This window comes from Camarhynchus parvulus, chromosome 12, assembly GCF_901933205.1.
Source record: "Camarhynchus parvulus chromosome 12, STF_HiC, whole genome shotgun sequence".
Lineage (NCBI taxonomy): Eukaryota > Metazoa > Chordata > Aves > Passeriformes > Thraupidae > Camarhynchus > Camarhynchus parvulus.
Window position 1 is genome coordinate 11,079,038 of NC_044582.1, and position 16,766 is coordinate 11,095,803.

The 16,766-nt window shown below is 43.6% G+C and overlaps 1 protein-coding gene across 2 annotated transcripts in view; it reads left to right on the plus strand.

Moving 5' to 3' along the window:
- SETD5 (SET domain containing 5) overlaps positions 1 to 16,766 on the plus strand; it is a 65,509-nt gene that overhangs the window by 10,254 nt on the left and 38,489 nt on the right. For both annotated transcript variants that reach the window (XM_030956427.1, XM_030956426.1), the window contains exon 2: positions 15,626 to 15,800. In XM_030956427.1, the coding sequence (XP_030812287.1) occupies positions 15,730 to 15,800 (71 nt within the window). In that variant the 5' untranslated portion in view covers positions 15,626 to 15,729. The remainder of the gene's footprint in view (positions 1 to 15,625; positions 15,801 to 16,766) is intronic.

Here is a 16,766-nt window from a genome sequence, read left to right on the forward strand (position 1 = left end):
CTGCAGTTACACTGATCATTGCTGATTTTTGAAGTCTGACATTTTTCTCCCAGGATATGTGTGTGGGTCCTTAGCTTTTACTGACCAGGAATGAAATGTGTGAAATGGCCAGTGGCTGAAATGTTTTTCACCCTGAAAGTTCAAGATAAAATGCTGGCAAGATGAAGGGCCCCCACTCCTGTTCTGCTTAGAGCTAGGTACAGCCCTGGCTTTCATGTCTAGAAACACTGTATGTGACATCTCAGGAGTGGTATTTTGATTTTACTGATAAAAATATTAAGGCACAAACAACCACTTGCATAGGACATCTTATAAGCAGTGTGGAGGTACAACATATTTGGTTTGGGGGTGTTTTTGGCTTTTGGTCTAGTGGTGCAAATTGCAGTTTTAGGTGGCTCTCTCACCCACACCAGTCATCACCTCTGCCTACATGTCCGTGTTCTGTAGTGTTGTGTTCCTCTCTATGTACCTTCACTTTCTTTCAGTAAAGCTGTCAGTGGTTTTAATACTGCTGTTAGTAGGTGTGGTGGGGAGTGCATTACGTAGTGGATACAGGTGAAAACATCTGTGTGAGTTAATGATGGGCAGGCATGGTAGTATGAGCCAGGGTGTTCTCCCTGCCTGTTTTCACTAGCTTTGTAATGCTCCAAGGTAGTTTGGGTTATGAACAATGCTGCTACTGATTTGTAGCCACAGGACTGATAAGCTATGTAAAGGGGCCTTCAGAGTACTTTGGCAAACTGTGTTTGGATATGTAGTGTGCACAAAATGTATCTGCATTACTCAGGAAGATAATTCCTGTCTGTGCTGTTTTCCTTCTGTGTTTAGATCATTCTCCTATCCAACTCTTACCCAGCTGAGGTCTCGATAGTTCTCAGTTTTTCCATAATGACAAAATCAAATTAGCCCTATGAGTGGTGCATGTGAAATTCCTTTTGGTTAAAGCACATTGCTCTGAATATTTCCAGGCTGTTGCTTTTTTTTTCTTGTGAGAATTCAATGTCTTATGTTTGAAAGAGAAAGGAGAAAAGATGCAGATGAGGAAATGCTGTTGTTTAAGGTACAGGGAGGAACAAGTAACTTGTTTCTAGAACATAATCTGTCCAGCTGTGACTTAGTCATCTTCAGTCTTATATAAAATGCATCCAGTCTAAATAGTTGAGCATCTCCCTCCTGAATGCGGCAAACCTTTTATGCTTATGTGAAGATGTGAAGCTGTAACAGGCGCAAGGCATCATCTTAGGAGTACCTTCATACTTGGGAACCTGCAGCATCCATCATACTGTCAAGCCTCATTTACTTATGTGATGGGATTTTTTTTATTTTATTCTGTTCCACATTTTTTTCAAGCTTAAAGAGATTCCTTGCTGTTGGCAGAGAATACAGCACTAATAATTCCAGACAGGAGAGCAGGGAACGTAATGTGAGAACAGGGGTGACTCTTGAATCAGACTGAAGGTTTTGTTCATCTCTGACAGGGCCAAAAATTGATGTTTGAGGAAGAATGTAAGGTGAGGAGATCACAGGATCTTGGCTAATGTTACTAATTTCAGTGTAGTAGTTCCCGCAGTTGCATTACATGGAGTCCTGCTCTTAGTCACTTGGATTTCACATAGCTGTTCTTCAAGGAAAGGGGATAACTTGACTATTATGAAATGCTTTTATATGGATAAATGTATTTCCACACAGGTCCTTTGTTTATATAATTATGGAGGTTTTGGAGGGGTGGGGGAGATTTTTCTTAGTGACAAGCAGGAACTTGTAAGCTTTGTAGGAGCTGGCATGTGTGAGTTGAGAGATACTCTGTGCTAGTTAAGGGATGATGGACAGCCTTGTTTAGGTAGTCGAGAAAACTGATGTTGTACAGCAACAACAACACTGCTGAGTGTGTTGTTAAATAAATGTATTGATAAAGAGAGGTGTTGATTAATCTTATGACTGTGGACATGGAAGATGACTTTTAAAATTCTGCCAATACATTTCCCATTAATACACATTTCATGAAACTGGGGAAACTGGCATCTTCAGTCACATATGTATGCAAGGGAAGATCTCCTTAGGAGGGGTACTTGGAGCTGTGCTTCACTTGGGTAGTTGGAGCCATTCTTCAAAGGCTTCTGAGAAAGTGTTTGATGTAGTTTTAGTTCTAAAAAAAAAAGTTCTACAGTTTTTTTCATAAGAACTACAAGTACACTGTGCTCACTGTGAAGACTTAATGGCTTGGGTTGATGCTGCTTGGGGACCTCAAGGCTGCAGTGCATTGCATGATTTTTGTGGTAAATCCATATATTGTTTTTCAGGCTGTGCTTGACAAACATGGCCTAGCTCTCATGTAAGCTGCAATGCCAAGTGTAAAAATGACTAGGTGAGATTTTCCATTCTTTGTTAGGTGGAAAGTCAGATCATCAGAAGGTTATTTTTGGCCTTAAAATACATAGTTACGCAAAGACTTAGTGGCCCTGGAGAAGAAATGAGCAATGCCCTGAGCAACTGCTCCAAGTTGGCCCCTGCTTTGGGGGTAGGGAGATAGTGTTCCAGTCAGTTTAACTTTCAGTGGTCCCTTCAAATCTGGATTATTCAGCGGTTGAGTGCAAGACTGGGTGTAGGAGGTCTAGGGAAACATGCCTGTTTTAGGTGGAGAGGGCAAAAGATAGGAGGAAGAAGGCCATATTCTGATACTAGAAATGTTTGTGCTGGAGAAATTGCATTAACAGTGGAGACCTGAAATATCTGAGACTGGAACTTGGCAAGGACACACCTAACTTTATAGATGTTTATGAGATGAAATCAGATTTTAATTCACTGTTCTTTAGATTCTTTTTATCTGCATAGCATAAAATATTTGATGATTCTTGATCTCTAGAGAGGTGCTAGTGGGTAATAAAGTATATTTAGGGATCTCTGAATTGTTTTGCCACATTTCAACAAAAGATGTGAATCCATCCAGATGCAAGGTGATGCATCTGTTATCAAAACAGCAGACCCACCTATAAATTGTGAAACAGCGTCTTGGAAAGCAGTAGCTCAAAGGGCTCTAAGGTCTTTACAGCTTGTTGCCTCTACATTGTACTTGGGCCATTATTTTATTTAAAAGTGTTAATGTGATTCCTGGACATATTGAAGAGGAGGGGGAAAAAAGTGGGGGAAAGGAATGTGAAGCAAAATAAGTAATCTTATAAACACAGCAGTGTTGAGACTGATACTGGAATTGAATTTTGCTTTCCATGCTTCAAGAAGAATGCCAGTGTATTAGGAGGGAATTCAAAGGACAGCTGCAGAAATGATCCAGGGACTGGAAAATAAGCCTCATGATGTGAGGTTTAAAGGAGCTCAACTTACTCAGCTTATTGAAAAGACAATTGAGAGAGGACTTGATCTTTCTGTAAAAGGACTTGTGAGATTTGCTGACAAAGACAGCAATATCAACTGAGGTTAGACAAATTCAATTTTGAAGTACAGTTTTTTAGCAATGATAGTAATTAAACATCGGATTTGTTTACAGGCAAGGGGAAAGGAGCAAACATTCATCTTAGTCTTTTACGAAAGGCCCAACTTAGTTATTTTTGGAGAAAATACATGGCAATTTATTTTTTAAAATTATGATAATATGCCTTTCCTGACACTGGAGTTTAAGAATCTTTGGAGATTTTGCCCCATGATCAGTTGGTGCAAGCTCAGGTACATGAACTTGCAGTCACAGCCAAGATCATGAAATTAAGATGAATTTAGAGGAGAAATAGTTAAGCTGGTGCTAGAATACTGCCTTGCATAACACACATGAGATGTGAAGGGAACTCTGAAATTTAATGCTTTGTGGTCTGCATCACTGGAACGCAGCTCTTTCCCATACTGTGTTGCTTCAGATGTTTAAGATATGGTTAAGGCTTTCTGAAAGCCCCTACAGAGAAGCCCTGATGTAACTGTGTACACTCACGGTATTCAGATGAGCATTCCTGCATTCCGGTTGGCCGCAGCAGAAGTCTGTAAATCTTTTTCATCCTTTTTTAGAAACAGTATGAAAAAAATTGCACAATGGCAATATGATTATAATTCTTCTGAGAGTAAGCACAAACTCTCCTGGTAGGTTTCATTCTTAAATGAATGTAGGACATTGTCTCTCTCTCAAGTTAACTGGACTTGTTCAGAAAGTTTATTTGTGTTTGAAACAAATAATTGTAAGAAGTGGTGTTCTGATGGCACTTGTTTGCTGGTTTTCATGCTGTCCAAATGAGAGTACTTTAGCAATTCTACTTGTCCATCACATTGTAACTTCACCTGGGGAATTGAGTGACTCAGTTTGGTAATGGCTCCAGATCATGCTTCTACTTTTTATTTGCAGTTGTGCATTCCACCACTCCCTTGACGGCTGCCAAGTTTCTGTATTTCCATAGATTACCTTGTTCCAGATGCCTTTGCAGACATGCAGAGCTCTTAAATTCCCTTCTGGTAGCTCTCAAAATCTGCTGCTTTGTGCAGGTGGAGCTCTCCCGGTTGGTTCTGCCTGAGTGCATGCTCGTCCTTGCCTGTGCAGAGGAGGACCTTGAGCTACCCGGGCTGCTCTTTTCTCCTGTGTGGCTGCATTCCTGCCTCTCCTCTCTTCCTCCTCCAGGTCCAGTCAGGGAGGAGCCCCATTGCTGTCACCTCTGCAGCTGTGCAGTAAGAAAATGCTTCTATGTCCTATGGAAGAAAAGGCAGCTGACCATTTTCTGAACATTTTCTATTAATTTGTCACAAAAATTGTGCTGTTTCTGAGGTGGGAAAGAAGTTGTCTGGCAGCTGGAAGTTTCCTTGCTTAGGGCTAGAGGGATAGCAAACTGCAGGAACGTGTTGGGGCACTACACAGCACAAAGCAAAGACCTCCAGCTTCGAGATCAAGTGCAGCAACCCCTGCTACTCACCTTGTCCAGACAGCCCTGTCTGCCTTAACCTGCAGGAGCAGCTTGCAGGAAGAAGTCACAGCTGCACACAGAAGAGGTTCTGAGGGCTCAGTTTAAGAGTAGGGAGATCTCCCTCTTCTTGCCTTCCCTCTCAGATGTGTCACTGTCCCCCTCTCCACAGCATCAGGAGGCTGATGGAGAGGACCTGCTGGAGAAGGTCTGTCAGTCTGTTCAGCCTGAGCAACTTTTCGCATTTCAACCTCTTTGTTTCATCCTGTGGTTGTACATACATGTGCTTAGTTGCATTTATGATAATCATGAAAAATACCCTGAATGTATTACTCTGCTCGTAATTCAACATTCAAAAAAGATGGAGGTAGCAGATAGCATTACAGAGATGTGTTATAGAACCACTCACTCAGCATCGCTTTCGTGTGAGCTCTAGGTGAGCACTCCTGGCCAACTGTTTGATGTCAATGCTCCTGTGTTACCACCCACAAGCAGTTAAGGTGGTTGATGGTGTGCTGTGCTCTTCTCAAAGGAAGAAATTACTAATTTATGTGCAAGTCATCAGAAATAAATCAGGTTTAAGTGATTTTTGTCTTTTTCAGTCACTGGTTGCAGGTGTTTGACTGCTAATTTCTGGTCATCTGCATTTACTTTGAAAATGTGCTCAACTGGATTATCTGCTTTTTATCTTGTTAATAAAAAAATGGGCTATTCAAAAAAGTGATCATAGCTCTCAGCACTGTCTCGCCAAGCTTTGCATTTCTTGCCAGCAGTTAGGAAGCAGGTATTTGGGAGTTTCCTGAATAAGCATTAGACCCTTTTCTCTGTGATTGTAAGAGCAAGTCGGTGATTATATTGTTTTACAAAAAAACATACCAAAATAACTTTTAAAAAATTATATTCCTTAAATCTGATTGGGCCAATGTATTGCTGGCTGCTGTCTTATTCTGTAAATCTGACTACTGGGTGAACATCCTCTCTACATGGAGCTGGGGCATGCCGAGTCAGTAGTACCTGCATTTTGGGACCAGTGCATATCTTACCAGTGCCAAAATACCATATAATGTGAGATGCAACTCATCCATAAAAGTGAAACATGATAAAGAACATCTCTTGGACATTGTTCAGCATCACTGAGTGGTTGGAAGCCCCAGAAGGGGAGCTAAGGGTTTTTGGCTGATGCTGCCTTTGGGCCTCATGTGTGCTCTCCACCACTGTCCTACTGACTCAGTCTGCTCTCTAACAGGTATTGGGCTGGGAAAAGCACATCTGCCAGAAATGTGTGAATTTGCTAGGCGTCCCAGAACCATCCTACATGACCACAAGTGCAACTGGGCACCAGGTCCTGGGCAAGTGCTATAGTTGGTGATGTCTCCTAGAAAGATGTCCCTGAGAAGGGGACAGTGCAGTGGACTGAGCCTTGAAATGTGTCAACGTGGGAATATTGCCAAAATCCTGTAAAATTCACTGGATTTTAATGCCTAACAGTGATTATGTAGCTCGGTAATGGATCTGACTCTTGCCATGTGCAGCACAGGTTGCAGGTGATTTTGTCACCCGGTTTCTCACTCGAGGCCCGTCGGACAGACCGGTGTTTGTGGAACGCGGCTCAAGAGCGTTACACAAGCCTGGAGTAACTTCCTTACAACGTGGAGAAAAATGTATTTGTGTGATCTCGAGCCCAGGTGCAAGGCTGCAAAACTTGCCAGTCACAAACCACAGAGGCCTGGTTGGAGCTGGAATGGCACTCGGTGATGGTTTGGGCAGGGGCGAAGGGTCAAAACGAGTCCTGTAATGGAAAGCAGGGCTGAACCTTCGCGTGGGAGCTGCGGCTCCATAATTGCCACACTGTGTGATGTTGCCATGGCTGCCCCGGCAGTCCCTGCGTGGTTTCCTATGTGTGAGAGCAGGCCGAGGCTGCCGGCGAGCACAGAGCTGCCCTACGTGTTTGGGGAGCTCAGGCGTGCGCTGGCAAGCCGCGGTGATGGGAGGATCCCTGTGTGGGAGATTGGAGGCTTTGAGCTCAGTCTCTTCCCCATCTCTTCCCTCCCAACAGATCAGAGAAAGGGCTGTGATTTTTGCAGGACTTTAAAACACCTTTTTTTTTTTTTACTTCTTTCTCTCCATTGCCAAGTTCTTCATTCTGCCTTAAGCCGGGGTCGTGCTAGGAGCGAGGCTGCAGTGTGAAATGGACAATCCTGGGGGCACGAAGGAAGGCCTGGGGGGGCTTGCCGGCCCTGGGGGACTCTGGCATGTTTTGATCCCAGAGCCTTTGGCTGCCTTGCCATCTGCATAGCCTGTGAATAGTTTTCTCTGGCACAGACTTTGTTCCTTAGTGTTGCATCATCTCTGGGAGAAAGGCCAGGTCCGGAGCCCCAGCACAAAGGCTTTCTGAAGCCGATGAAGCTTGTTCTGTGTGCGGAGTGTCTCTCTCCTTCCTGTCGTCCTTTCCATGAGATTCCTGAAGCGGCCTCCGTCCGACAGCCCCCTCGTCAACAGCTGCTTTTTCTCCGCCGCTTCCTGCACACCTGGCTGATGCAACGTCTGCCTTGGAGGCGCTGCTGGAGTCTCCTCTGAAGCTGGGTTGTTTGCCCCGGCGGGGAGTGGCCGGGCAGGCAGCCTTGTCACGTGGAGGCCCTAAATAGATGTATAAAGGACGTACAGCGAGACCTCGAGGCACAGGCAGAGAGTATTTAGTGGGATTATGCAGAAATCTTTTTTCCGATACTGGGACTGGAGGTTGCAGTCCTACTCCTGGCAACTTGTTAGTGGTTAGGCTTCCACAGGTTGTGAGTTTGGGGTACTGCTCTGTGCCAGTAAATCCTGCTGATTCCCCTTCTATATTCAGCGACTTCCCGTGACTCTGGACGGTCTGAATTCTCATGGGAACTGTAATTCTCTGGCTTTGGATTTGATCCTGGTTATTGCCCTTTATTGCTGAGTTTCCCTCTGACCTTGCATGTGGTACAGGCTTTTCTCTCTCAAATACCTTCAAAACGCAATTTCAAGCTCTAAAGGTTTTTTTCTTTTTGTGAGGGGGTTGTCTGACAAGTTTTTAAATTTAAGGTTTGTCTACTTAAAAAAGTTTAATAATTGCATGGATGAAACCATTCATGTGAATACTATTGCATCCACAAGCAACAAAATTTAGAACAAGGAAACACTTTGGTCTGCTGAGATTGAACCAATGTTATTTACATTATTTAAATGAATCTTGAGTCTTACTTGATCTGTAGCCGTTTTTTGGTGTAGGCAGGTCTCTTAAAACCTGAAAACATAGGGATATATATGGTGGGCTGAGCAGTGGTGTTTCCAATATTGCTGTTCCTAGTTATCAGCCCCATTGAAGAAATGGATTGCCCTTAGAACAGTGTCTAAATGGGAATATATATTTTACCTGTTTCTGCTTGTAGTCCAGCCTTCTTGGCATCAACTGCAATTGATGAGACATGGCAGTGTTTCCTTCCTGCCACCTGTTTTGGCAAAGACTTAGAGGAGACGGTCGCAGCAGTAACATCAGCTGCCACAGCTGGATTCACTGGAGGTTGGTTGTCAAACTCTTAATCTCAGAGTATCTGTTCTGAACCTTTTTATTTGCATTTTTGTGACATACAGGCATTTGACTGTTCTCCTTCACCTCATGGGAAAAGAGAGCAGCAACCTCACAGTATAAGACCAGCATAGCAATTAGGATGTGTTCCCTGCACTGCAGAATTGTTTTGCCCCATGACTGTTACAAAATCAAAAGTTGGTGGAACTGGAAGAGAAAAGGGATATTTTTCCTCTCTCCTATTCCATGTACTTTAATAATTTTTGTGTCTTCAACTGTGGTGCCTTATGTGTAATCCTTTTTTTCTCTTGTATTACTATATATTTTCCAGAAAATAGTAGAGAACTGTATTTGCAAAAGTAAAATGTAATAAATATAATAAAATATACTAAATTTAAAAATATAATTTTAAATGCTTCATTATTGGAAGAATTTGTCACCTTCACCAGCAACTTGGAATGCTGTGAGATAGAGCCACTGTAAAGCAATGTTTTTAGCATAGCAAGGGGTTCTTTTTGAGTCTGTGGTATTTTTCTGAATTTCTCCAGTATTTCTGTTATTAATTTAATTTTATTTTGATGATTTCAGATTTTCATAGTGTTGTGATGTTTTCTTGAAGACTTCCTCTGTTTATGACCCTTAAAATTATGTGGGCTTTAATATGACGTTCTTGGTTGGGATAGTCCTTTTTGCATTGCATTGTTGTCATTCCTTTAAAACACTGTCTGTGTCACCTGCTCAGCACACTGTGTGTGCAGACCATGCAGATGCTGCCAGTTCCCTTCTCGTTGGTGTGGGGTGCAGGCAAAGTTCCCTGGCGTGTGCCTGCCACCTCTGTATAAACATACCTCAGAATAATTTGGTCTGCCATGGATCACTGCTACTCTGTAATTTGCTTCTGCTTTCTAATATGGCATTTTTATGGAATTAGCCTTATGAATGACTCTTCAACCAATTTACAATCAATAGAAATTAAACCTTACCGTAAGGTTCTGTGATGCAAATTGGATGTTTTAAGAAAGTCCAAAAAACCCCTTGTCTGGCATCTTTACCTCTGGAGGATATTGAACGGTCAAGGATGTGATTGAATTGTCCAGGAGAAGGTATTTCTGGAGACAAAGTCTTACCTGCCCTTTTTTTTAATCTCTTACTAAATTTCTCTTCTATTTTTTATCATAGTATCTGAAATCTTTAATAATTTCAAAAGAAAAACAGGATTTTGTTTTGGTTTGCATAATATCTTGACTGCTGAAGTGGCAGCAAAGTTTGGAGGTTATTCTTTTTGCTTTTCAAAGTAATTTCTGCACTCCTGGGTCAGTTGCTAAGAGTACTTGACTATGCATTTTGTAATTTCTCTGCTTGGTTTAATTTCTATCAGTTGCTCTCTCATTATTGGTAGTCCTTTAAGGTGTAGTTCACAGGGGAGTTTAACTAAAATTGATGTTTTCTCCACGAGATAAAATTATGGAATTGTGTGGATAGATATTGTGAAAATTGCCTTAAAATGGCTTAAACTTAGTTTAATTTTTTTATTAAATTTACTTACTTTCCATCTGTTTCCAAATTTTATCAAAATCAGCTTAACTTGCTTGTACCTCAGTTTTAATAATGGCTTACATAGCCTTCGCTGAACAACTTTATTATGCTAACGTTGGCTAAGTAGGTGTATGTATAAACATATGTTGAGGTAGTGTGTAGTGCTTTCACGGAGCACTTCAAGAATAATGGGAATTATTAATATGATTTCATATCTTGTAGAGAACAACTTGACTGATGCATAGGCCCACGGATACCAAAAGCATTTTAAATCACCCATATTCTAAAAGCAGTAGTCTCGCCATTCCCTGATCTTTGACTCCAGCTCTTGTGAGTGTGATGAGCAGGAACAGCTCTCACTGGGTTGTTGCTTTTTGACATTTTACAATTTTAAAATGCTGTTATTCTTGTTCTAAGAGCTTGTCAGTGTTTTTTCAAGGTTTTCTAGATCCCAGAGAGCAAAATGAACTCTGAACCAAATATGTACATATAAGCATTTATTTTTGCATATGGTTGGATACCGGTAAACCAGGGGACAGTTTTGAGAAAGGCCTAAGACAAATAAATCTTTAACCATTGTGCTATACTTGTCAAAAATTTGGTTATCATGGTATGCATAGCTAGTAATGAATTCCAGTGTTGCCTGTTACTTTCATCCCTTCTGTTGTAGACCAGGACTGAGTTCTCCCAGACCCTGTGGGATAGAATTGCTGTCTTGCTTTGTCAGCCCACTAGCAGATGATGTATGGATCTAATGATAATAGTGAATACTTATATCAATATTTCATTCTTTAAAACTGGCACAGTTGTTTCCTTGTTGCTTAGTGAACCCAGCTTGTTTTCAGAGCAGAGCTAAGCATTCGTATTGGTGGATTGAGGCACAATTCAAGTACTTTAGCAATCTGTTTCACAGTCAGTTGGAGCTAAATGTTTTAAGGATTTATCTGCTCTGCCCCTGTGTCTGTGTAGATGTCCTTATAGAGCAACATGTCTGAAATTCAGGGAATTTGATGCATTTTTTTTACCTAACTGTTAAATACAGAAATACAGAAAACCTTGATCTGTTTCTGTTTGCTCTAAAGGTGCTTTCCCTTCTGTCAAAGATCTGACCTTGACATGAGGTTTGTGCATGTACAGGGAGTGCTTGATTGGACTCAGGTGGACTGTGCACATATTTGAGTGGCACTGGTTGATGAGAGGATTACTTCAGCATGGTAATGGAAGCTGTTCCTGTTTACATTAGATGGCCCATAGATTTTGATTATTCTGAAATTTCCAGGGGAAAAGACGAATGAAGAAGATCTAAGATGCTAACACTTGTTACACTGCTCCACATGCCAGGTGATTTGCCACTGGTGCAGATGACAGTGTAAGTGTGAACTCATCAGACCTTGCTGTTTCTGTCCCGAATGAGGCTGGCTGAGAGGATGCCAAAGAAGGCTGCATGGCAGAGCTGCTGTTACCTGTTTTCCACCAGCTCTGGCCTGGCCTGTGGCAGTATGAGATGCAGGAGAAGAAAGTGCTTTGAATTTGATATGACTGGTAGTGGTGCGGGAACTTAAAAAATGTGCAACTCATTATACACGGAGCTCATCCTTTGTAGGTGACTTAGAGGCCCATTGCTGAGCATAGAGAAGATGATGGTGGCTATTGTTCAGACATTAGTAATTCTGGGTTGTCAGAAGTCTGGAATCTGTTTCCAGTTTGGGACTTCAATAACTGGAGTTGTTGGGAAGTGTGGGGAGAAGTAAAGGAAGTGCTTGTCTGTCCTTTACTATCTGCAAACAAGAAGTGGTTGCCATCATTGCACATAGAGGTGATTTCCCTGTTCTCCCTGCCCTGGCTCACACGTTGAAGTTTTGCATAATCAGAAAAAGCTTTTGTCAGTTTGTCCACGATATGGTTGTACCAGTGTTAACTTTTTGTCTTTCTTGGCCATGCATAAGACACTGGATGCACAATGGTAAAGTATTTCAGGCTCTCTGTGGCCACAGACTCACAGATGTGCACTGACCTTGCAGAGGAACAGGATGAATCTCTGTCCTCCCCCTGCTTGGTAACTGCTTTGCCCTTCAATCTGTGACCGTGGGAGGGTGCAAGGGACATGTTCTGTCCCCCTGACATTGTACAGCATCACCTGAGCAGCACCAAAGGGTGATAGAATCTGAATTTAGGTAGCAAATGCAATCTGTGAGGCTGTGCCTGGGGTTTTTTCTCTGCAGGTGAATTTTTCATGATGCTCACAAATACTTTGTAGAGTCTGTCAGCAGATGTTGCACACCATGGGTGTCCAGAGGTATCTGTATGACTGGGACACGAGTGAAGACAGGTACAACCACATCTTGAAGGAGGAAGCTCTGGTGAGCTCTTTGACTCACCATGCTTGATTGTCCCTGTTAGTACAGACTTTTAACACCACAAGTAATAAAGTGAGTTTCCAGCAGTAAATTTTCTGCACCTGCTCTATTTGTACGTGGATGGCACTGGCTGTGGAAGTGAGCCAATGCAGTGCTGCAGCCATTGCATCCTAAACAGAGTTCTGAAAATTCAATTCACTGTTACAGCAGCAGGTGTTGCTTAACCTTCGCTTGGCCAGCTTGGATTTATTACAGTCCTTTCTATCAATACAGGATTTTACCTGGAATAACTGAATAACATATATTCACAGTGTAGCCAAGGCAGCCACTCACAGTGGCTCAGTCCCTTGGCATGTGACCTGTGCTGAGAGAGAACTGGGGATCCCAGCTGGGCTGGCTGTGTGGGTGGATGCTCATCTGAGCTGTTCTGATGATGTTGGGGAAGACCAAGTATCTTTATACCAGTATGACTGGTTAAGGAGGCTGGTGTGTAGGTGCCAAATGTGGGGGAAAAAATATCTTTAAATGCTGCACTTTCAAAACCAGCTAAATATTATCTACCTGTTAGGCCATCAAAATTCCCATTTCCATTTGATTTCAAGAATTGTGTTGTAAGGCAGACAGATTTGTGCTGTGTCTGAAGTTCATTAGATTTGAATTAAGACTTTGAATTTAGTAAAACTTCTTCCAGTGGCAGCAGAGAGAACTTCGTGTGACTTCTGTTTTTTTTCTCCTTCAGCTGTATTTTTGGGGGTAGAGGTAGGAAGGACCTTGGGGATTGAATATACAGGAAATTGGCCAGTTTGGTAGGTGAACATCTAGATCTCAACCGCAGAGTTTTCTATCAGGCTGATGGTTGGCATGTTAGCAGGCCAAGTGTCATGGAGTCCAGACTGTAATGTAGCCTGAAGGTGATGTGGTCTTGGACAGCACTTGAAGTTGGACTCAGCAATTAATTTTCAGTTGTCACATTGTCACAGTTGAAAGTACACATAAAATAGCAGCACCAAACAGTAAAATCTGAACATGGGTGATAGTTGGGCAAGTATTGCTGGGTCAACATAAAAGTGAACTGGAATTCGCCTTGTTTAACCTTTTGGTTTGCCATTTCATGTTTCTCCAGTAATCTCCTTCCCAAAAATGGGAGTTCAGACCATATCAGTGCAGCAGCATTTGTACAGTACTGATAGAAAGAGGGTTTCCTATGAGAAGTGGGTGAAAACTTGTCCCAGTTACCCCTGGAGTGCCCAGGTATCCTGTGACTCTCTAGTCCAGAAGCTGCATCTGAAATCCTCCAGTTCTGCTGAGTCACAGGCAGGCGGGAGCCTGGAATTCATCCTGAACTGTCACGCTGCTGCCAGCTGGGTACAGTCATTGGCAAAGGCATGAGATCAATAGAGGCAAAAACATTTAAACAAGTATTTAGAAAGATTACTGGGTGTGGGGAGAGGAAGAGTTTTCCATGATCCTTAAAGGGAAGGATGCTTCAGACACTGAGAAACTTGTCTTATTGCTTTTAACCTTGTGCTTGAGTTTTACGTGACTCAGTTGAAGCAGGGATTGATGTCTGTAGCTTTTAGCTGTATTTTAGGAGCAGTTTGTCTCATCTTGTGGCAGTGTAGAAATCACAACTCTTGTCACAAGCACAAGAAAGGGTAAATAAAACACTTCTGGAAGGTCCTTTTATTTTTTTTCCCAGAAAACACACTCAAGGACACTGGGCTGTCTTGGGTTGGAACTGCTTGTGAGCTTAGTCCTGTCTGTTTCCTTTTTCATCTCCCACCTCCCTGTGAGACCATTGCTTTGGGGCATAACAGGGAATTGCCATAGACCACTTAGAAATTTTTATGTGCTACTTCTGTAATTCATTGTATGCCTGTCATACTCTCTGAAAGATTTTCCACAGGGATGTATGCTGAAGAAGGAAAGTATTTCCTTGTGCCAAGAGAAGTGGCCTGCCTTTTAAGACAGGAAAAAGCAACATAGCATGTAGCATTTAAACTTTCTGACTCTCACTCTTCATTTGCCCTTATAGTGAGTGTGTGTTTTTGTCTTTCTGGGGGTTTTGTGTATTAAACAATGGCTGGACTGTGGTGTCCAAAGGCAGTTCCCTGTGAGAAATTCACTACCCACAGGAAAACTTGGCTCACGGCCTCTCTGTAGCCCAGGAGGGTTTGCTGGCAGAGCCCCGAGATGCCGGGGAGCATGTGACAGCAGGCTGGCTTGTCTGCGCTGCCGGAGCCAGGGAAAGGCAGTGGAAAGTATTCAAGGCTGCCCTTAAAGTTTAACGTGCAGAGAGGGTGGTTGTCACCATTTTTGTTTGATTTTGAAGCTACCTTTGCTGCGTGCAGAAATGCAGCTTCTCTCTGTGTTGTGGGGGGTTCTTTCGAACTGTGTAGAATAATAGCTCTTTTATGCTCATCTGTGTTACTGGGGCTATTTACATAACGAGGACCTGATCCCATTTCACCTCCGGCCGCCATCCGACCCGAGGAAGTCCGCGTTTATGGGCGATTTCTCTCGCGGCCGTACAAAGCGCTGTGGTCAGCAGGGAAGGTGGAGCCCGGGCTTCCCCTCACGGCCGGCGGCTGCGCCCCGGTGCCGCCGTGACTCACCCGGCTCCCCGAACACAGCCAATGGTCCCGCCGCATTCCCCAGGCGTCTGACGTGGCTCTGCCGCGGGGAGGTGTCAGGGACAGCCGAGGCCGCTGTATCAGGGCTCCCTGAGCCACCGTGGCCCTGGGGAGCCCTCGGTGCTGTGGGAACGGCTGCTCTGCCGCTCACACTCACCTGTGCTGTAGGCCTGGCAAATGCCACGCACAAGCTGATCTCCAGGGAGAGGTTTCAGCTCGGTCCACCCTGGCATTGTCTAGTTGTCCTCAGAGATGGGATTTTGCGTGCAGCTTGTTTGGGGAAGGAGTTAGGAAATGCTGATGGAGGGCTGTGGGTGATAGGTGACAGCTGCTGCTTATATGCAGAAGTAGCTAATAGATTACTTATCTGATAATTAGTCCTAAGTTTACTTGGGGGAGGAGGGAACTGTCATTATCAGCTTTAAGGCAAAGCAGCTCATTGCATGTCAGTCCAACACTGTAAAAAACTCCCAACCTCCCCTCCAAACTTCTGCCATCTACCTCTTCCCTAGCCCTACATATGAAAATGAAGTAAAAATGATGTGGCATGTCACTGATGGAAATCTATTTCTGCTTTTCTTTGCTGTGAAAGCCTTCTTTAGAGGCATACAGGGAGACCTCACCCCATAACGGAGATGCAATGCTTTGTTTCTACCCTGGTAGGTTTCCCCATGTCCGTGACGTGTTGGCCGAGGCTCTGCGGCTCCTCTCCGCCCTCGGAGCGGCCAGTCGCTGCCCTCTGGACTCCGTGATCCCCGACGGGCGTCATGAGCATTGCAATCCCTCTGGGAGTCACCACACCAGATACGTCCTACTCCGACATGGCTGCAGGATCGGAGTGAGTGTTACCCCATGGATGAGGAGAAAGGAGAGCGGGAGGGTGCCAGAGGGCTGACCTGGAGTCGGGCTGTAGGGTTGGTGCCAGTGCTTTCTCCACTCGGGAGAAAGGGGCTGCTGGTCCACTAGCTGTATGAGAGATGGGTATTAACAAATGCAGTGTTATGGAAATTGGTAAGTTTGACAGAGGATATGGGGAAAAGGAGAATTCCAGCAGTATGGGTTTTTTATCAGCTTGGCTAGTAAATCTATACTCAAGTGCAGGCAGTCGTGCGTTTGCTGTACCCAGGCTTGACGTTGGCATGGTACAAACTAGCTCCTTTTCCAACAGCTGCAATGTGAGGGATCAGCGTGCTGAACCTTCCTCTCAGTAGAGCCTATTAGCTCAGACTTGGTACCAGTCTTGTGTGACTGTGGAGACCTTTGGAGTTTGACAGAGATGTGAGACAGCATCAGCCTGGGTAGGCACCTTTATTTTGTTTCTGCCCCTGAGCAGACTCCAAGGAGCACACCTCAGAGAGCATGCTTTGGAGTCCCCACCACAGGACCATGTGCAGGGCTCTCACTGCAGCTGTATTTCTGAGGCATGTTGGAGAGGAGTTACGTTTCTTTAAAAACACTCTGCAGAGTCAGGAGCATTTCAAAATCAGGAAATACTGCATTGTGATCTCTTCTTAAAAACCTTGTTAGAATGATGTCAGCTAGGATTAGAGTATGTTTTTGTCAGGGATGAGAGCGAGGGCTGAAGTTTATTTCTGTGTGCTTCTACCTCCTGCCTGCCCGCATCCTTCTTTGAAACGCGGACTGTAGTTAAAAAATCTACAAATGACGTTTTGGAGATAGGTTTCTCTCATGTATTATCTAGAGGTATCTACTGTGCAAATACCTGCATTTCAGCTGGATCAGTGTAGAACAGAAATTGCTCCAGACTATTGATTTTGATCTGTAAGAGCAGTGGGCTAAGGTT